At 47.9% G+C, this 20,896-nt stretch overlaps 1 protein-coding gene across 5 annotated transcripts in view; it reads left to right on the plus strand.

Moving 5' to 3' along the window:
• The window catches only part of TNIK (TRAF2 and NCK interacting kinase), a 146,190-nt gene extending 129,986 nt beyond the window's left edge, over nucleotides 1-16,204 (plus strand). For all 5 annotated transcript variants that reach the window (XM_074547436.1, XM_074547434.1, XM_074547435.1 and 2 more), the window contains 11 exons: nucleotides 1,227-1,353; nucleotides 3,503-3,667; nucleotides 6,487-6,601; nucleotides 6,957-7,127; nucleotides 7,762-7,905; nucleotides 9,440-9,574; nucleotides 9,801-9,901; nucleotides 11,164-11,313; nucleotides 12,227-12,386; nucleotides 12,974-13,113; nucleotides 14,668-16,204. In XM_074547436.1, coding sequence (XP_074403537.1) covers nucleotides 1,227-1,353; nucleotides 3,503-3,667; nucleotides 6,487-6,601; nucleotides 6,957-7,127; nucleotides 7,762-7,905; nucleotides 9,440-9,574; nucleotides 9,801-9,901; nucleotides 11,164-11,313; nucleotides 12,227-12,386; nucleotides 12,974-13,113; nucleotides 14,668-14,751 — 1,492 coding nt within the window. In that variant the 3' untranslated portion in view covers nucleotides 14,752-16,204. The remainder of the gene's footprint in view (nucleotides 1-1,226; nucleotides 1,354-3,502; nucleotides 3,668-6,486; nucleotides 6,602-6,956; nucleotides 7,128-7,761; nucleotides 7,906-9,439; nucleotides 9,575-9,800; nucleotides 9,902-11,163; nucleotides 11,314-12,226; nucleotides 12,387-12,973; nucleotides 13,114-14,667) is intronic.
• Nucleotides 16,205-20,896: the final 4,692 nt, after the last annotated feature.

Below are 20,896 nucleotides of genomic sequence, written 5' to 3' on the forward strand. Positions count from 1 at the left end.
GCCAGCTCTTGCCCATGGCCAGGGAATTCTTGCAGGATGACATGGAAACTGTGCACTGATGAAATTTGGGACCCCAGGGCTGCCTCAGCCATTCATTCACTGGCTGTACAGTCTCAAAATAAACATAACCTCCTCTGACCCTGTTTTCTTATTTTAAAGCTATAATAACTGTGCTATTTTCTCATCCTTTGGTGAAAAGCTAATAGTAGGGAGGTGTTAGCTCCTCACATGGAAGGTGCTGTAGGAGTCTGGTGAGCTGTTTGGAGTGCCTTTGTGATGCCCATCCAGTTGTAGGTTTGATAGGATACAAGCAAGGATCCAGTCCCACCTCGGGGTCCCCAGGGCTCAGATCCCACCCTGGACCAGTAACCCCATGATTAATCCAGGTTGTTTTGGCTTTTCACCGAACCAGGCTCCCTCAGAAGCCTCGGGGCTTGTTGATGTGCACGGGAGTTCAAGGTTGTATTGCATCACACTGCTGGAAGCAATTGGTCTGTGAGGGTTTTAAATGCAGAGTAACAGGTCTGATCATCCAGGGGTGTTGGTTGCTTGCTTGAGGATTTGTTCCAGTTATATTTAAGCAGCCAGGCTGCCAAGTGAAGCAATGGGAGCTGCTCAGCACCTGTGACATCCAATCTCAGGCAGTCCTAAAATTTAATAAATTCCAGTCTCCTTCTTCAAATAGAATTGTGGAGATTTCAAGGTGAAACCACAGGTTAGGGCTGAATTTTTACCTGGGAAACAGCAGAAAGCTACAGGACACAACTTGTCCTTCTGCCCACACCTTCTCCAGACCCCATCCCCTCCCTTGTTATTTGCCATCAGATGCTCTGGTGTTTCCTTTTCAGGGGTTGAGGTGGGAATTAAAAGGAATAAATTTTGGTTTTCTACAGCTTTTTTAGGTAGAAAAAAATTATATAAAGTTGAGCAGGAGTGCCACTCCTTGTTACCTGTTCATCAGTGCTCCTGTCAGGACATCTGGGGATAAGGAAGAGAATGGTCTCTCTCTTTGGTATCTGTCCTTTATCAACCTGACCCTGGCCCTGTGTTTCTGGCAGCATCTGTCATTTCCCCATAAATCTAAATGGATACATTTTTTTAACTTTTCTTCCTCTGATATACAGAGCCTTACTCTTATTGAAATAATAATACTGTACCAGAGGATTTTTTCACCTGGTTTAACAAAGGGAATATTCACCATTAATGCTTTTCCCCTCTGTCCCCAGCCCCACAGGAATTCCTGGAAGCAACGAGCCGTACAACCTGGGAATGGTGACAACCCACGGGCTCGAGACTTCCCACGCAGATACGTTTAGCAATATTTCAAGGGAAGGGACTTTGATGGTGAGGGAGGTAAGTTGTAAAACAAATACTTCCATGGAGCATCTTCAGGAGGTTTTGCCCATGTAAGCACAAAAACTAACAGTGCTGTGTGTCCGGAACACAAAATGAGGAGTAAATTGTGCTCGTTAGTGCAATTTACGCTGGGAGCAAATGTGACAAGTGCAAATGTTTCTCAGAACTACAAACAGCAGTGAATGGCAGTGCCAGGGCATGGCGGGGAGGAGGCTCCTGCAAAGGCTCTGCTGTAACCCCACCATTGCTCCGTGCAGCTGGAGTTATCTTCCATTTACAGCGTTCAGTGAATTCACTTGGAACCGGCCCAAAGTTTGCCCTCTTCTTCCCAGCCTTTGCCACTTGGGACTGATGGAGCCGTGCAGTGTTTGTAGAGGGTTTGGGGGTTTTCAGCAGAGGCTGGTGCTGTGGGAAGCTCTGGGCATCCCAGAGGGATGTGAGCCCCCATCCCAGGGCTGTGGGAGGCACTGGGCATCCCACATGGATGTGAGCCCCCATCCCAGGACTGTGGGAGGCACTGGGCATCCCAGAGGGATGTGAGCCCTCATCCCACGGCTGTGGGAGGCTCTGGGCATCCCACATGAATGTGAGCCCTCATCCCAGGGCTGTGGGAGGCACTGGGCATCCCACATGGATGTGAGCCCCCATCCCAGGGCTGTGGAGGTGAGGCTGTGCTGGGAGCAGGGCTGAGGGATGGTTCTGCAGCAGTGAGGCAGAGCAGGCACCTGCAGTGGCTGTGGAAGGTCTCCCTCGGTGTTTCTCGACTTCCCAGCTGCTGGAACGTCCTGGTGATGCTGGTGAAGTGCAGATGGGGAGCTGGACTCGTGGTGAGAGGGGAGGATGTCATCATGGTTAGGGAACAGGGGAGTCACTCTGCCACCAGCACATCAGGGAGGTGGATGGGAGAGGAGAAGGAAGGAGGGAGCTTGGAGTCTGCAGTTGTAAAGGAGGGATGTTTAGATCACACAAGACTTGAGCTGCATTTTAGTTCTTAATTCCATTTATCTAATGTATTCCTATATAAATGAAAAAGATAAATGCAAGTTTGAAAGAGAGGAATGAGTTAGCAAAAGAAGTTACAGGATGTTTGTTGCCTTTCTCCATTAGTTTTGGAGGGGATGGTGATACAGTCCACCCCATCCCTCGGTGGGATGGAGCTGTTCAGAGCAGGGATCCCCACAGCACTGCACACCCCCAAATCAGGGAGGGTGCTGTGGGTGAGTGGGAGAACAAGGCAACTGTAGCCTTGTGCTGTGTGCTTACTGTTTTCCCCCCACACCATAACCATCAGAGGATGGACTCACTGAGGTCAGAGGGCTTTGGGCAAAGAGCTTTTCACTCTTTGGTGGGATGGCAAGGTGTGGTCGAAGGTGAGGATAATGAGCAATCAAAGGATAAATGTCATCAGGACTAGTTAGGCTTAGTGAGCCCAGTTAAAGTTTCCACAAATCCCAGTAAATGGGTAAATCTCTGTAACAATCTCATTGATGTGCTCCAGCTAGGTGAGATCCATCAAAATGGCAAAATAAATTAGGGAGGGAGAAACTTCCCAGTGCCTGCCTTGCACAGGGAGGAGATGGAAAGGAAGGGGAACCCTGTGGAAACCCAAGGAGCCTCGTGTGCAGGGTGAGCTGCTGGTGGTTCTGCCCCTCCTGCCCTGATGCTGCTGTTCACTGCTGGTTTGGGTCACAGAAACATGGACAGGGCTGGGCTGGCACTTGCAGTCAGGCTGCTCTTTGCCATAGCTGTGCAAAGCTGTCCAGGCTAAGGCTGGCTGAGGGCTCAGTGTCACCAGTGGCTGTGTGGGAGGAGAGCTAGCCATGGGGTTTGCACCCATGGGGGCAAGCACAGAGTCTGCCCTGAGTTCCTCATCTCCAACCAACAGTGACCAGGCCTCTCTCGCTGTTTGGTGGCTAATTACTCTGTACTGACTTTGTCATTAATCCTGTCTAATTCTCTGGAGTGGGGGGGTTGGTTTGCTGCTTGCCAGGCTGCATGGGGATGGAACAGAGAGGGTCCTTCTCCTGCGCTTGCTCTGGGAGCCGCGGGACTGCCAACAACTTGGTTTGGTTTGGATTTTTCCCCTTCTTTTTCTCTTCCCTCCCCCCTCCCTTCTCTTTCTTCCTCATGCCTTGTGTCTCTGCAGACCTCTGGTGAAAAAAAGCGTTCTGGCCACGCAGCCAGCAATGGCTTTGCAGGTCACATCAACCTGCCTGACCTGGTGCAGCAAAGCCACTCGCCGGCGGGCACGCCGACCGAGGCCCTGGGGCGAGTCTCCACGCATGCGCAGGACATGGACTCGGTGCCTGAAGTACGTGCTGGGGGGCTCCTCTCTCTCCTTTGCACTGCTTTAAATCAAGGATTAACATCTCTGCCCCCTGATGGGCTCTCCTGCTTTCCTCCCTGCCTTTCTTGGCTCTTCCCTCGCTCTGTTTCTGGTCCCCGTGGGTGAGCGTAGTGGAAATGTGAGGGAATCACTGCCATAGGGGTCTGTGGCTGATGGGAGAAGGATTTGTTAGGTCTTTCAAGCCCACCAGCTGGAGTTCTGGTGGTGTGACACCAGTGCTGCCAACTGGTAAGAAAGCCCCATTTTTTTCTGACACTTTGATATAAAAGGAAGTGGTGAGAGCCAGTGATGCCATTAGCTTCAACTGGGCCCAGCTTCCATCTGTGCAACCTCTGATAATTATCATGACTGAAAAGTTACCAAAAACCAAAGCCAGCAAAATTCCACATTGTTCTTCAGAGTAGAAGAAGCCTGCACACTTCTAAAATCATGTGTTTCCTGTCATGGCAAAATGTTTCTCTCTGGTAGGTGTTTTATGGGCACATGACTGAACACTAAAATTGAATAAAGTGTAAAAAGTCTTAGTACAAGATGTGACAAATAAACTAAGGGAATTGATGTGTCCAGCTTACCATCCTTAGCTGTGGGAGCCAAACAGTTCATTTTTCCCATGAGAACTCAACCCATTTGGTGCTAATTAAGCTATTGTATTTAATGTGGTTGTTTCATTTGGTAGGTTGTACATCAAAAGTTCTGCCATCCTATGTTCTTTCATAGAAATGGTGTTCTCACTCTATGGTGTACTTTTACTAGCAGTATAAAAATAAAAATTTCTTGGAATTGGGCATTGATAAAACGTAAGAACAGATGGTGCCTGACTTGACCTCAAGTTTTTATCTGTTTCCTCATTGGCATGAAAAGCAGGAATGAGAGAGTCGATCCTGAAAGTAACACCTTCCACAGTCATCCTGGGGCTGAAATGCAGCCTAGGATTGGGTTTAAATGTATTCATTTATAGAATATCAACCAAAAAGATCTTCTCCATTTCTAAAATTGTAATTTTAGAGTTGACTGAGCAGGGAGTGGGTGTGAGTGGAAACTTAGGGATTTTGTTCAAGGGTTTCCAGGTGACTCATGCAAGCACGACCTCAGCCTGCAGCTTGATGCTCTTTGTAAGCCACCACACAGGTTTATAGGCTGTTGAACAGGACCTGGGGGAAGATGAAGTCTTAATATTTAAATATCAGCCTTGGATGCTATTAAAATGTCATCTTCTGAGGAGAATAACTGAATGTGAGCAAGGAAAAATGCTCGGTGCATTGGGATGAGGGGGTTTCTTTGTAATTCATTTGCTGGAAAGCACCTGGCTCTCAGCTGGAAATCCCTTGAAAAACTGAAATCTTCTCTTCCTTAAATTGCCATTGTTTTATGGAAAAGACATTCAGCACAGGGAAAGAATCTTTGTGTTTCTTGGAGAGGAGACAAGCACAAAGCAGAGGTATCTGTGCCCACAGCCTTCCTTGCTGCAGGCTGTTAACTCCTTCAGTTACCATGTTCTGCTTAGAAATCCATCCTGTTTCTATGGAAACAGCCAGGCTGTCAGGGAACAGGGCTGGGAGGGAAGCAGGATGCACAGCCTGATTCTGGCATGGATGCTGGCTCGCCCATGGATGCCAGCCCCAAAATGCTGGGAAAAGTGACGAGCCACGAAGCTGCTCCTACACCTGGTTTGTTGTGCCCTTGAATCCCTTTGTGGCCCACTGGAGGGCAGCCCCAGCCTGGTTTCAGTGGGGATGTGCCAGGGTGGTGGTGGTGGTGTTCCCCATGGCACATCTCCCCAGGCAGGAATGTCACACAGGGACAGGGAGCAGCCAGGGCTTGACTGGGTGACTGGGTGAAAGCTGAGGGAGATTTATGTCACAAGAAGGACAATGAATGTCCCAGAGGAGAAAAAATGAGCTGTAGTGGTCTGCAGAGTGAGCTGGGTTTGCTGCTCCTGCAGCTCTAAACTGAGCTCATCCATAAAGCATGTCCTGGGTAAAGGCTGGAGTAGGGAGGATAAGCTGCTCAAAGAAGGGGGAATTCACATCACTTTGACTCCAAAGACAAGGATTTCCTTTTGCTTGGAAGGAGGTCTTAGCCTCATTTTCTGCCTTAAAGCAATGGTTTTAAAAAGAAAGCAGTGTGACACTGCAGTTTGTTCATCCCCAGATTCCCTCAGCAAAGTATTGGCTCTGACATTTCCTGCCATACCCTCAGGTTAAGTTTTGTTAACTTAGAAATGCCCCTTTCTGCAGTCCCACTTAAAATGCTGGGGATAATTTAAAGCTGTGCCAGCTGCCCCAGGCCAGGGCCTCACAGGGACTCCCAGCACCATCCTGCCAACCTCAGCAGGAATGGGAATGTGGGAAAAGCAAACCCTCGCCTGCCTGACGTCCCAGAGAAGGTTTGAGGCCTGTGTGGGACATGCAGAGAAGTAACCAGGTGGATTGATGATCTTAAAAGTCTGCTCCACTCTAAATGATTCTGTGATGGATTTTACCTGCCTTGGCTTCTGCCTCTGGCCCTGTGGCTTCTCTGCTGACTGTCCTCATGGCTGTGCTTCTGCCTGTGAGGAGAGAGCAGAGCCAAGCCCTGCTCCTCCCATTTTCTGTTGCTCACAAACACTCAGAAATCCAATTTAATATTTACTTCTGATTAGTTACGGGGAGGAGGAGCAGATGTTCATGGAGGGCTCAAAAAGGGCACTGCAGAGGCAGGCACCAAATGCTAATTACAAAGTCTTAGATGTACAGAGGTGTTATTTCTGTACACTGAGCCCTCTCTTGCTGTTCATTTTCTAGTATGGTATGGGAAGTAGCACCAAAGCCTCTTTCACCCCCTTTGTGGACACCAGAGTGTATCAGACCTCACCTACCGATGAAGATGAAGATGAGGATGAAGAGTCATCTGCTAATCGTAAGCGCCAATGTGGCCAGTTTGAGATGGGAGGGAAAGCATGTCAAGGAGCCTGAATAACCCCAGTGAACTTCTCACATTTCAATCACTCCAGACATAGCTGGTGTCTGTATCCTTGCCCTCTCCAGCGCTCCCATCCAACTTCTTCTCCCCCACACCAAAATGCCCCCAGAAAGATCCGGGAGGAAACAGGGAGCAGCAGAAATCCACCCTGCTGTCTGCTTGGGCAAACTAATACCTTGTAACACAGCGATGACTCCTCCATGGAGAAATAACCCAAATATTATCATTCTGTCCCAAAAACTAGGTGATAGAGCATTTAACTTCTCCCTGTCCTTCTGTGTTGCCTTGCCAGCCCTGTTCACCAGCGAGCTGCTGAGGCAGGAGCAGGCCAAGCTGAACGAGGCGCGCAAGATCTCGGTGGTGAACGTGAACCCCACCAACATCCGCCCGCACAGCGACACCCCCGAGATCCGCAAGTACAAGAAGCGCTTCAACTCCGAGATCCTCTGTGCTGCTCTCTGGGGTAAGCCCCAGGCACCCCTGTGGCTCCCAGGGGCTGGGAATGGGTGGGAATCTGTGGGAATATGTGGGAATGTGCCCCTGCCTCTGCTTGGCCCCTTCTCTGTGGTGGTGTTTGCAGTGGTCCCAGGAAGAGGGAAGAGATGAGGATCTGACTCCGTGTTCCAGAAGACTTGATTTATTGTTTTATGATATATATATTGTATTAAAACTATACTAAAAGAATAGAAGAAGGGATTTCATCAGAAGGCTAGCAAGCAAGGAGAAAGAATGGAATGATAACAAAATCCTGTGACTGGCCAGACAGTCCAGACAGCTGGGCTGTGATTGGCAATTAATTAGAAACAACCACCTGAGACCAATCACAGATGCACCTGTTGCATTCCACAGCAGCAGATAATAATTGTTTACATTTTGTTCCTGAGGCCTCTCAACTTCTCAGGAGGAAAAATCCTATCAAAGGGACTTTTCAGAAAATATCATGGCTACACTTCTCCATGCACCAAGGGTCGCATCCCCCGCGCTGTAGAGTGACCCTTCCTGTCCTTGGGTCAGTCACACTTCTGGTGGCAGCAGAGATGAACTCAGGGTGTTGTCCTTGGCTCCTGGCACCCATGGCTCTCTGCTCTCTTCTCCAGGTGTGAATCTGCTGGTGGGCACGGAGAATGGCCTGATGCTGCTGGACCGCAGCGGGCAGGGCAAGGTCTACAACCTCATCAACCGGCGGCGCTTCCAGCAGATGGACGTCCTGGAGGGCCTCAACGTCCTCGTGACAATATCAGGTGCTCTCTCGTGCTTTCACCCCGTCACTCATCTGCTGGGCCTTGTGCAAGCCCGGAGTGGCTCCAGCTCAGAAAGAACCTGCTCACTGGTGTCAGAGGGAAGCTCCCAGGGGAGCTGGACCTGGTTTATTCTGGAATCAAATCAGTTTAATCTGCTTTCAGCAGTTTGCTTCCTTCACCTGCTGACTGCACTTCATCTCCAGTGTCCTTGAGCAGGGAAGGGGAGGTGCAGGATACAGGCAGGTGGCCCAGCAAAGGAGGCAGTCACAGCTTGAGGGGACAGAGAGCTCTGCTTTTGGTCTGTTTGGCTCTGGCTGAGGGAGCCGTGATCCATGGCTCTAGATTTCCAGTTCAGACCACAGATGTGCTTGGGCTGTCCAAGCATTGTGAGGGCCACAGGCTTTTCACTGTCCCTGTGTTTATCTGGGAGCTCCAGAGTGCTCATACCAAGCTCATGGGGTGATTTCTGGCAAAAAAACCCCAAAACTTCTCTAGTCCAGTCTCCAAGCAGAGCATCCAGCATCCTCCTGCAGAACAGCCTGAGGAGCACAGCAGCCTGAGGGTGACAGCCAGGGCAGAGCCTTCTCCTGCTGATACCTGTCCAACAAAGCTCACAGAGGGCAGCAAGAGAAGTGCTCATGAGGAAAGTGTTGGATAGCATCCTTCTGTTTCCTTTCTGGCCTCGCTCTGCATTCACCTGCAAATTCCTGCTCCCCCCATCCAGCCAGAGCTCCAGACTCACTGCTCCATCCTTTACCAGGTCTGCAGCTCCCCTGTGGTTTTGGGATCCAGCTGTAGGGATGAGGGGTTTAGTACAGCTGGAATGGGAATAGCACCAAACTCCAGGATGATGCTGAGAATGAGTCCTGGGGATTTGTGGAAACCTGGGAGCAGACAGGGTCTGTCCTTGGGGTCTCATCTCACCAGGCTCGGTGTGAGCTCTGTCCTGTCCCTGTCATGGGGGCTCTGCAGCCACAGGGGTTTTGCAGCCATGTCATAGCCATCCAAGAACAGGCAGCAGTGCAGAAACTTGGCAGCCCCTCAGCATTGCAGAGCCCAGGCTTGATGTTAGCAGTGCCTGTCAGAGACCAAGGAGCTCCTGCCTCATCTCCAGGGTGGAATTAATGTTGTATGAAGGAGAGGGAAGGAAAGAAACCCAGTAGCTGAGTGGTTGGATAAGCTTTGAGCTGTAGGAGCTTTGGGATCACTGCCCCACTGAGCCCCACTGTCCCTATGTGAACACTGATTTATAGGAAAAGGAATATTTCCAGCCTGTGGGAAGCAAAAGCCTGCCTTTTCCAGTGTCTGCCTGCAGTCTGCAAGACAGAGCTCTGGGCTCCACTTCCCATATATTTCTTCCCGAGGAAAAACCCAACACAACAACTAAACTACTATTTTCAATTACTATTTATATTACTTTTATCATGAAATGGCCTTAAATTCTATCCTCTTGTGACTGAAAATAAGCACTGAAACCTCAAGATGGTCCATGCAAACGTGCTCTGCTCTGACAGGGACATTTCTTTGCCAACAGGAAAGAAGAACAAGCTGCGTGTGTACTACCTGTCCTGGCTGAGAAACAGGATTTTACACAACGACCCTGAGGTGGAGAAGAAGCAGGGCTGGATCACAGTTGGGGACCTGGAGGGATGCATCCACTACAAAGTTGGTCAGTGGAAATAAATGTCTGAAGAGATGTGGTTTTGTTCTCTGGCCTTAGGTCTGACTTAAAAGTATGGGTAGACCATAGCCACGAGTAAATTTGGAATTCATCTTTATGCATTAGGTGGGCTCTATGTAATGAGAACCAACAGAGAGATGGCCTGAGAAGCTGTTCTGGAGATTTGTTGGAAAGAGAGTGAAGGTTTTTAAAATTGGGTTTGTTTTTATTTTAGTGAAATATGAAAGAATCAAGTTCTTGGTGATTGCCTTAAAGAACGCTGTAGAGATCTACGCTTGGGCTCCTAAACCATATCACAAGTTTATGGCATTTAAGGTATGTTTGTCTTTTACACTCTGTAATTGTAAATACATGAGGTTTCTGTATGCTGCAGAGCAGAAAAGCACTTTGCTTATGTAGCTGAGCTGCTCAGGATGCCTGGCAGGCATGGGAGATGGGATCCTTGCTGGCTGAAGAGATTGGAAATGTTCTGCTTGCAGCCAACAATGAAGTGTTATTATTAGTTTATGCTAGCAGGCTTTACTTGAGGAATTTTCAGAAAGCTGATCAAATACATATGAGTAGAATTGAGTTGGGGATTTTGGTGAGTGTTTTTTGTGAGGTTTTTGTGTTTGGTGTTTTTTTTCCCCTCTGACTAATTTTTACCATACAGTACAGAAATAAGCTGACATGATTTTCTATTTTCATTTTGCAAGGTCCTCTCCGCTTCTCCAATTTGGATTCTGTTTCAAGACAAAAAGTTTGGGAGAGTGACCCACTCTTTCTCTTTTCTCCTCTTTTCACTTGCCTTGGTTTCCTCAGTGAGACCTTTCTCCTCTCCAGCCTGGCAGTGGGCATTTTGTGCTTAGTCCTTCAGAGCCCTTTGCATCCCAAGCTCTGTGCAGAGAAGAGTCACAAGGGCAATGCCTTGTGGAGATGTTCATGCTCAGTAATCTCATTTTGCATCTTTCCAACACACATGGACTTATGCAGTATTAGGTCACATTTGGTTTTTCTGAACAGAAGCCAGAGTAAATGGTCTCAGTGACGTGGAGAGCTCAGCAGCATCAAAATGCTCTGGGATCCAGCTTCCCACAGGTGTTTGTGTCACTCTCCTGCTGAGCACCCAAGCCATGGTGCTTGATCTGGACATGCTGGGGGTTGGTCCCAGCCTTGCTGCAGCAGGTTAGATGGAGCAGGGAAAGCAGGTCTGTGCTAAACTGGCTCATTTCAGCTGCCCAAAGCAGAGCAGTGATCCCTGCCAAGGCAGGAGGTGGGTGGTCACGGATCTCTGCTGAGAGAGACTGAACACACACTCATGTAAAATTGAGCTGTCTCCTTCCTTTAGAGACCAAATCCTTGTGTTGGCCTCGGGCTGCTGTGAGAGAGAGCTGGGCTTGGCAAGGGTGGGCACTTATCTGCTGGGATGACTGAATACCCTCTGAGGCATCTGACAGGGGAACAGAGAGGCAGGAGTATAAATAACCATGTATTTAGTAGGAAACACAGTCAAACAAATGTGATTTCAAAAGCATATCAGGCTGCTGCAATGGGGATTTGCTGGTTTTCTGTGATGCTCATGGAAGGGATTATAAAAGTCTTTTGCAGATCTCCAGCACAAGCCGTTGCTCGTGGATCTCACTGTAGAGGAAGGTCAGAGGCTGAAGGTTATCTTTGGATCCCACACTGGTTTCCATGTGATTGATGTAGATTCTGGGAACTCCTATGATATCTATATACCATCTCACGTGAGTACAGGGCAGTGCTGCTGCCTGAGGAGGGGTCACCAGTGGGGTCTGGGGGGCTCCCGGGGGCTCAGAACTGGGGACCAGTGATGGTGTGACATTCCCCAGTGCTGCCCTCACTTAAAGAGGGCTCAGGGCTCTCACACACTTCATGTTCATCTGCACAGGCTGTTTCTGTCCTCGTGCAGGAGCAGTAAAGTTTAAAGCAAAGGTTTTTTTATGTCCCACAAAAAGGACCATCTGTGCACTGGATGGAGCAGTAATGGAGCTCTCTGTACGATTTTCTTGTTGGGTCATTTAAACTCCATCTATACTGTTGGCCCACAGTAAACTGGTCAAGGAGAAATTGTGTCACTAAACAAATATAAGAATTGTTGAATCTGATCCAAGCAACAGTCTCCTCTGTGAGAGCTAGCAGGAGCAGAGGGAGAAATACTGGGGCAGTTTGGGATGGTTTTGTGTCGTCTTAGCTGTGGAAGGGCAGACATGGCTGGAAAGTCAATGCAGCTGCCCTTGGAACTAGAGGGTGATTGCTAAAAAGTAGGATATTTCCTCCCTAGGGCTGCCTGTAAAATTCTGAGTTGATTTACCTTGATTTGAACTGGTGATGGATTCATTGGCTCAGTCACTTACTTGTGTTGCAGCCAAGTGTCAGCCATCAGTCTTGGGGGCGTGTATGTTGTGATCTGTCTGTAATTGCTGAACCTGTTTATCCTTGCTGTGTCAGACAGCTTTGATGCTGGGGTAAACATGACAGTCTATTCCCCTGCAGGCTTATCTCTGAAACCCATTCCTGTGTGGGGAATGCAGGGAGGGCTTTGTTCTCGGGCTGCTTTGGGCTTTTTCCCTGCAGTGCTCTGCTGCCTTCCCCTTTTTCCATTCAGGGTAATTGTGACTCTGTGTGTTCCCTGTGCAGATTCAGGGCAATATCACTCCTCACGCCATTGTCATCCTGCCCAAGACGGACGGGATGGAGATGCTGGTGTGCTACGAGGACGAGGGTGTCTATGTGAACACCTACGGGCGGATCACTAAGGACGTGGTGCTCCAGTGGGGAGAAATGCCTACTTCCGTGGGTAGGTCACCCTTCCTCTCCCCCTGCTTAAAACACAAGCCACAAGTGGTTTGAGGAGTTGAGAATGCTGGGATGGAGTCATTTGGGATGAAGGGGATTTCCCTCTTTTATCAAAGGGGATTTCTCTCAGGCAGCTATGAGATGCAATTGCTAAATTTCTGCTGTTTAGTCCTCTATAATAAAAACAAGTAATTTCTTGGAGATTTGAACTTTTTGAGTATAAGATAAATGTGAGATAATGCAACCTGTTGCACTGTGTTGAGTGGAGGGGGTCTGAGTGTGGAGATGGGAGCCCTTGAATTGCTCTTCTGGCTCTGCTGTTGCTCAGCTCCACAACCCATGGAGGCAAAACACTGCCCAGCTCCTCACCTTGTGAAACTGGAAGAAGTGATGCTGCTCCTATTTAAATTTCTCAGCAATTTCTGGATGAAAAGTGCTCTGAAAGGGCTGCTGTCCCTGCAGGCCATCAGAGCTCTGCCATTGATCTGCTTAGGCTTTGAGTAACAGCTTATGAGAGCTTTTCTGCTCGTTGCATAATATTTAGCTGAGCACAAGTTGTAACACCTGCCAAACGCTTCCTTTTGACAGCCTACATTCATTCCAATCAAATAATGGGCTGGGGAGAGAAAGCGATTGAAATCCGGTCAGTGGAGACAGGACATTTGGATGGAGTATTTATGCACAAGAGAGCTCAAAGGTTAAAGTTTCTGTGTGAAAGAAATGATAAGGTAAGTCCACTTCAAAGCTTCTTCTGTGCTGCCAGCTACAAGGAGCTTTTAGAGCTTAGGTCTGGTTTGTCTTGAGATTAATAATTAATCTGAAGGTTCTGTTTAATAAGCAGTGCCCTTAAGCCTATTCCCAGTTAATTTTCTCCAGTGGATGGAGACCTCAGCCTGCAAGATCTCTTCTCCATCTAGCTGAGATCTGCGTTGACTTGGCTTGACTGTCTCCCAGTTCTTTCATTGAACATTAAATTGAGGCTGCCAAGTGAACTCTGAAAGTGGAGTATTAGCAAGGGTGTGTAAGTGACCCTGATTTGAGCTCTGATGCAGAAACATTTTGATACATCTTTTGATGCATCTTTTGATGTATTTTAAATTATTTTCCTCTCACAGCCTCATCCATTTCTGTGGAGAGCAGTGATAAATACTGCTCTGGAGGGCCCCCAGAGTTGCATGGCTGTCATGCAGATGCCCCCTGCCACTGGTGTTGCAGGGGGGCAGGGAATGAGGAGAAATTGCTGGAGGAAAAGGCATTTTTGTGTGGAAGAGATGGTTGAAATCCCGAGCTCTTTCTGCAGGTGGTGTTTCTCCGCTCACAAGGTGTCACTAAGATAAGTCAGGACCAAGCAGCAGGGAGATCTTTCATCATGGACATGATCACAAAACCAGTGAAGAAACCGGTTGCTGTGTCCCCAGAGCAGGATTTAATAATGTGCAGTAAATGAGCTTTAAGGCCATGATCACTGTAGTGAACAGCTGCTCATTAGCTGAGCTCTGCCCTTCCTGGGGCACGGAGGTAGGCTGAAGCTCTGCAGGAAAATGTATACTAACTTTGCAGTTGAGTATGTTATGAGAAGCTGTCCAAGAAGCTAAATTTAAGTTTAATTTTAGTGTAATCTAATTCTAACAAAGCTAGGGAAAAAACATTGTGATCTTTCTAAAATCCTGGAACCAACTGATCACTGATGGGTTTGAAATACTAAGCTCAGATGTATCTCTTTCTGGAGAACTGATTAAACTGGTAAGATTAAGTAATTTTTGGTTTTATTAAGGACAGAGGTTTCAGATTATTCCCTTCAATATTTGAAAATTTTAACTTAATTATTTTTTAAGACTCCCCTTGCAATCAAATGCTGGTGGATTGTGCCAGAAGCACCAAAATCCCTGTTCTTCATACAGAATCCTGGAGTTTCTGCCCTTTGAGCATGTTGAAGGGAAGTCGTTTTTCTGGGCTTTACTTTCAGGAATAGCTGAAATACCAGGACTCACTTTTCCAAAAAAAAGCCATTTCAGACTGAGGCAGATATTGACCAAATGGTAAATGTTTAGCAAGATCCAAATCACTGACAGCAGTTCTTTGTTAGTACTTCATAATAAATGATGCTGTGGCAGTAAAATGTGATAAACCTGGTATTCTCAATGCATTCCAAACTCTTTGGTAGTGAGGGAGAATGGGGTTTAATTACTGCATTTACTAATGAGTGGCTCAATTTAATCCCAGTCTGGCATGGGTTACCTCCATCCCCTGAGTATTAATAGGTGTTTTTTCCTTCCAAACAGGTATTTTTTGCATCGGTGAGATCCGGAGGAAGCAGCCAAGTGTTTTTCATGACCCTCAACAGAAACTCCATGATGAACTGGTAACAGAGGAGCACTTGGCACTCACCACCATGGCATTATTTCTAATTTAAAGGACATTAAACACGTGGACTAACACTGTAGAGGCAGGTGGAGGGCGCCGAGGAACCCCCTGCCCACGCTCCCCCGGCGCCGCCAGCCCCGGGGCAGGGACTGCAGCCAGGGATGGACTTTTCACGCTTGGACCCCCCCAGGTCTCCTGATTACGCTGTGTTATAGTGGGTTATGAGTTTTCCTTTATTTTATTTTATTTTATTTTTTAGTTTTACTTTTTCTTTGTCCCCTACTTTGTAAGAACGGGGAAAGAAACAGTGTCAAAAAGTCTGTTTTTAATTCTGTCTGCCTGCTAGCATCAAATATATAGTATGTTGTAAAGTTACCAATTAAATCTGGTGAGAGACAGCACAATAAATGTACCTTTTATCTTTGTGATGAAGGCCATAACCATATAGCTGGGTAATTTTAGAAATCTTTTGCCTTCACCAACATTTACATGTTGCTTTTGGCAGCAACGGCTTAACGGATTTTTAAAGAAGAGAAAAAATAATAGGTTTTTTTCCCCTCTTTTGGGAAATGGATTTTAAATGGCTAAACTACTAGCCTTAGACTAATAAAAATCAGCTACCATTTTTGTCAAGTCTGTCAATCCATATTTCTATATGGATCTTCACATAATGGTGTGTCTTGATAGGGACAGAGGTGCCATTTCTTGTTGCTCCGGAGGTGCCCGCTTGCCCTGGGGCTTGGCCACGGGCACCGGGACAGGGGATCAGAGGAGGAGAGGACAGAGGAGCAGTCAGAGGAGCCCTGTGCTCGCCCCTGAGGGGGGTTTGTGACCACAGGGGCTCCCGGGATGCTGTGGGCACCGGACCCTGCTGCTGAAGGTTGTGGGTGTTCATTCCCCCCAGTCCAGAGCCGGGCACTGGCGTGCGGGAGCAGCCGGCACAGGGATGGGGACCATGGAACAAGCTGCCTGTCCCCCATGTTCTGGATTGGGCTTGTAAAGAGCTTAAAAAAATATATATATGTGTGGTTTCTTCGGCCAAGGGTCTGAATCTACTCGTTTTCCACCCCCTCCACTCCCTAGGAATTACCCAACATACAGTGAAAGACAACATCTGTGCCGAACCGTGTGTGTGTGTTTAGTTCAGGTTGAATCGTGTCCTTATAAACCTTGCTCAGTTGATTTCTGTTCTCAGTGCGTATCTGGGGTTTTCTTTCTCAGTAGCTGCAAGCATGGCCGCCTGTGGTGTTGGGGTGTCGCATAACAAGGTCTGTGTTGCTGGTTTTAACCTACCTCGTTTCGGTTGGGGTTTGTTTTTTGGTTTGGTTTCGTTTTATTTTTTTTCCGTTCCGCTGTCGATCACAGCGCTGTTACCTCCAGCGACATATAGAGAGCTTAACTGGCAATCTTGGTGTACTCAGTAACGATGGCTTTATTAAAAAATGATTAAATCAACAGGACTTGGTCACACTTGAATCTTTATCGAGGGTAAGAGGTGATGTGGGCTGGCAGGGATGGGATGGGCCGGGCCACCCTCACCTGAAGCGTTTTGTGGGCATGGTGTCAGGGTTTGGTACTGCAGGGATTGCCAGCAGTGGGACTCCCAGGATGTGGAGTTCAGGGAAAAACAGGTGGGATGTGCTTTGTGGTGCCTCCTTTGAGCACCAGACACCCTCCTGTTGGGCTGGTGCAGCCTGGAGAGTGTAGGGATGGTCACAGGATCAAATACTGGTATTCAAATCCCATCACAAACACTGATTGCCACCAGCTCTTTGTATTTTCATTGTGGTTAAAATAAAAATCAAATAAAGCCCAGAGCTTTTATTGTGTTGCAAACTAATAACTGTTTTGGGGTGTTTTTTGTTCTACTTCAAGTGACAAATGCACGGCTTTGGATGATTTTTGTTATTATGGGTTTTTGCATACAGTGATGAAATAGCAGGCAGTCATTGAGTTTAAACGACTCAGGTGGTTTGTGAATGTATTTTTTTAAATCTCAGAATAATTTGAAACAAAAATCACAGAAGCCAATATTACCACAGTCTTGTCTATGGCATGTGTGTATGGAGATAACACAGAGCAAATGCTTTTCTGGTGCCAACCACAATAAAACACAAAACTTCACCATTAAGCCATGCCTTTTATGTTTGGATAAATAAACCTGGGGTGTTGGAGGACATGGAGGTAATGGGGATTTTTAGGGCTCCCAGTCACAATGCTCTTTGTCTGGAGACTCTTGGGAAGGTGGTTTTGGAACAGGATGAGTGTGAGGAGGTGGGACATGTCCTTTGTGATGCTGCCCAGCAGTGAGCAGTGGCCAAGGGATGTCTTGATGGACCATCACCATCTGAAAACTCCTCTTCTACAAAATCAACCCATGGTTATTATAAAGACATTTCCCCTCCAAATGTTACTAACTTTGATTTGCTTTTTTACTGAAAGTAAAATGTGCTTATGGTTGATTAATACCCTCAGAAACTGCTTATTAGTAGTGTTTTAAGAAATAAAACCTGCAGCTCGTTTTAAAATCCTGTTTCTGAGACTTTTTGCCCAGGAAAGGAAATTTGTTCAGTTGTGCAGTGCCACAGGAGGAAAAAGCAGTAATGTCTGTGCGTGCAGGGGTCGCTTGAGCCTGTTGCAGATTCAATTATTTACAGAGTTGCTATGAAATTGTATAACTCAAAGATGAGTCATGGTAAATGGAAGAAAAGCCCTGAGAGCTGGCATGAGGCCATGCAAGGGCCATGGTTGGCTCCACCACCCTGAGGAGATGCTGGGTACCTCTGCCAGGGGAAGGATGCTCAGAGGTAAGGCTGTAGCAGCTACTTGTGAGAACTGAATCTTTTCAAACCTGTCTCAGAATTATTATCAAATGGCCTTTTTCTTGTTGTGAGGTGATTTGGGGGTTGACACTACATATTTTGGGATAACAGGGATGCCTGAGGTGACCCTGGCCCCAGCCCCAGAGCTGGACTGGTGGTGGAAATGGTTGAAGTTAAACTGCAGATCATTGTCTCAATGTGAGCCCACTCAAGGTCTTTTCCTGCTCGTGCACAATTTGATGCTCTGTAATTGGGGCCAGCGTGGGCATCGAGCAGGGCAGCAGAGACTGAACCTGCTGGTTCCAAAGGTGTGGGTGGAGCTCCGTGTCACACCCTGCCCGTGTCTGGGCTAAGCCACCCACCTGGCAGGGCTCTGAGCAGATCCAGCAGAGATTCCTCAGCAATCAGGATGCATTTCCTGGCACAGGACACCTGCCACAGCCACTGCTGCCCTGCAGCATCCTGCCCTGCCCTGTGGGACCTACAGCTGGAGAGCTTTGCTGGGTTTGCTTCCCAGTTTTTCTCTTCTGGGAGATGCTGCAGCACCCAGAGCTGGGGGTGGGAAGGGGCTCATTAACCTCTGGTATCTTTACAGCAGTGCTGTAAATGCACCAAATTCTCTCTCCTAAATGGGTTTTATCAGCCTCAGCTGCTGTCTCTCATGTAGCCTCAGCAGTGCTGCCTGCCCCAGCTGATGTGCTTAGAGAGGAGAAATGAAAGAGCATAATTTTGGTTTTGTGCCAGACACTGATGTGCTACATCAGCCTCTCTTTGAGAGCCCATGTCTTACAGACCAGATCTACCTTTTTTCCTTCGTTTTGTTTTGGTTTATGGCATACTTTTCCTTTTTTTTTAACATCAAAGCTGTCTCTGAATGACCCAGAGCAGTAAAATGGATGTGCAAATTGCCCCAGCACCTGGGTACAGCCTCACAGCCCCTCTGGAATCTTTGAATTCCTTCCACTGAGGTGACAAGCATGCCCAGCTGTTCCAAAGCAGAGCCCCACCATAAACTTAGGCCCATTGCTTTTATCACACATAGTTAGATTATCAACACCACCAATTACTCTACACACAACACAGAGCGGGCAATAAGCGTGGCAATGCTGTCTGACATTATGCACAGTTCTTGCACTTTATTATTTAACTAAAGCATTAGCAATAATGCAGACCCTGCTGTTCGCCCATCACCTAAACACTGCCTGGCCAGGCTCGCCAGCCATGGGATGGGTCAGTGTTGCTTTGGGCTGTGCTGTGCCACTCTCTGCACCCTCTGGCCTGTGATCACAAATGGCTGTCAGATGTGCAAGAGATTTGATGGTAAGTCATTGACCCTGGTGGAGCCAGGCCTGCTTCTTTATCCTGCAGGAACACTCTGCTTCTCTCTACCAAGCTAACAATCAGCCCCTTTGGAAAGTGATTGCAGTGAGAGGAGGATTTACACACCAACCTTTCCTACCCATGAGCCTCAGGACCAGCCTAAAGCTGGCCTCTGCTAGTCACCACATCCACATCCAGCTCCCTGTTCAGAGAATCACCGAGTCTGGACTCTGTTAGTGCCACTGAGAGTTCAGTATGTTAAATACTAAATTGCCTGGGGCCAAGCTGAGGAGGAGTGTGTCACAGCCCAGCTGGCACCCCCTCAGAGGCAGAGGTGAGGCAGCCCTGGCACTGGGTTGCAGCATCTTGCCTGGCAGGGAGGGTAAGAGGGCCCAGGGAGGGGTGGGAAAAGCCCGGGATAACTCCATGCCTTTTGCCAGCAGGCCTGGCCAAGGGATGCGTGTGGCTGTGGGGCCTCCATCCTTTGGCATCCAAAGCTTCCATGGAAGTGGAAGGGCAGCTCCTGGGGAGGTGAGTGATGCTCACCCAGCCTCCCAGCACTGTCCAGCTGCTCCACACCCCATCCCCAGGAAGCTGGATTCCTGCAGGGCTCTGCTCTAAGCAGCAGTGGGCAGGACATGGAAAGGCCACCCTGCTCATGCTTTGTTGGTGGCGTTTGATCCTTCCATTGGGAAGAACAGGGAGGGAAAACTCTTTGTGCCAGGCACCTGCAACAGGATGGGGACCCCTGAGGGGTACAGGGGAATCCTGGAGGGGGACACGTGTCCTGGCAGGGTTTTCACGGTGCCTGAAGGTTTGGTCTTGGGTCAGGGCCCCCATTTGTTTTCTGTTTCAAGCCTTAGCAGCCTGGTAATTGTCAAATCCTGACTGTCCCATTGTGAAGGTATTTAACTGCAATGTAAAGAAACTGCTTGTAAATGCCTCGGTATCCACACACAGCGAGCAAACAAACACCATTGGCAAAGATCTCAGCAGGAAGGACAAATATTGGGGAAAACTAAGAAGCTCAGCCTTGGGGCCCTTCCTGTCACATCTACACCAGCCCTAGAGGGGAATGCAGGTGCTGTGGCTGGAATCAAAGCCTGCTTAATGTAATGAACTTTCCTCTCCCAGTTAAAGTTTTACCTTTCTGGAGACCAGTGCAAAGATTAGTGGTCTTACGCTCATCTTTGTTGTTTTTCCTCTTGCTCTTCCTCTGTAGAAAGTACATTTTGTGCCCATGTGAAGCCTGGCTGACTGAGAGCATCATCCAATGAGTGCTGTAGCTTGGCTGCTGAACCCATCAGGGGCTGATCTGGAAGATAATGACTTTAATCAGCATTAATCACCTTCCCGGCTGACTCAGGCTTTGGCACTGTCTGCTGCTGCTAAGGATGCCACCGTACCCCCCCACCCCGGCCCTGCAGCTCCTCTCTCTGACCATGTCAAGGACAGCAGATCCCAAGCCCGAGCAAGACCAGCTCAGACCAGCTTGTGCAGATGTGCAAAGTCCGTGAAAGCCGAGTGAGCTAACGCAAAAATATTTGGCAGCATCAGAAGTATTTGGCAGCATTGGCAGTATTACCCAGAATCCACAATATTTGACAGCACAACCATCAGCTGGTAGTGCTGAAAGGCTCAATGTTCACACCACTGTAGGATTTTTAATGAAAGCCTCTTTTAATGTATATTCTGTGTAATTTTGTTGTGTTCTATATCCATATGCACACACAGTTATCTCTGATAGCATTAGAGCTGCCTGCTGAGGGGGCTCTGTGTATGCAGGTGTCTGTGTATGGATACACAGAGAGACCTGTATACATCTGTGTTTATATGTGGCTCTCTATGTGATATACACACATGAATATATTTTAAAGCAGGTGCTAAGTGCTATTAAAATAAAACTCTTAGTCATTTTCTAGCTGCTTTGCTACATGTGCTGGAGAGGTTTCTTCTCCCTCATTCAGCAAGAGGATTGTGATATGACATGCACGCCCAGCACAAA

The sequence above is a fragment of the Zonotrichia albicollis genome, chromosome 9 (assembly GCF_047830755.1).
Source record: "Zonotrichia albicollis isolate bZonAlb1 chromosome 9, bZonAlb1.hap1, whole genome shotgun sequence".
In the NCBI taxonomy this organism is placed as follows: domain Eukaryota; kingdom Metazoa; phylum Chordata; class Aves; order Passeriformes; family Passerellidae; genus Zonotrichia; species Zonotrichia albicollis.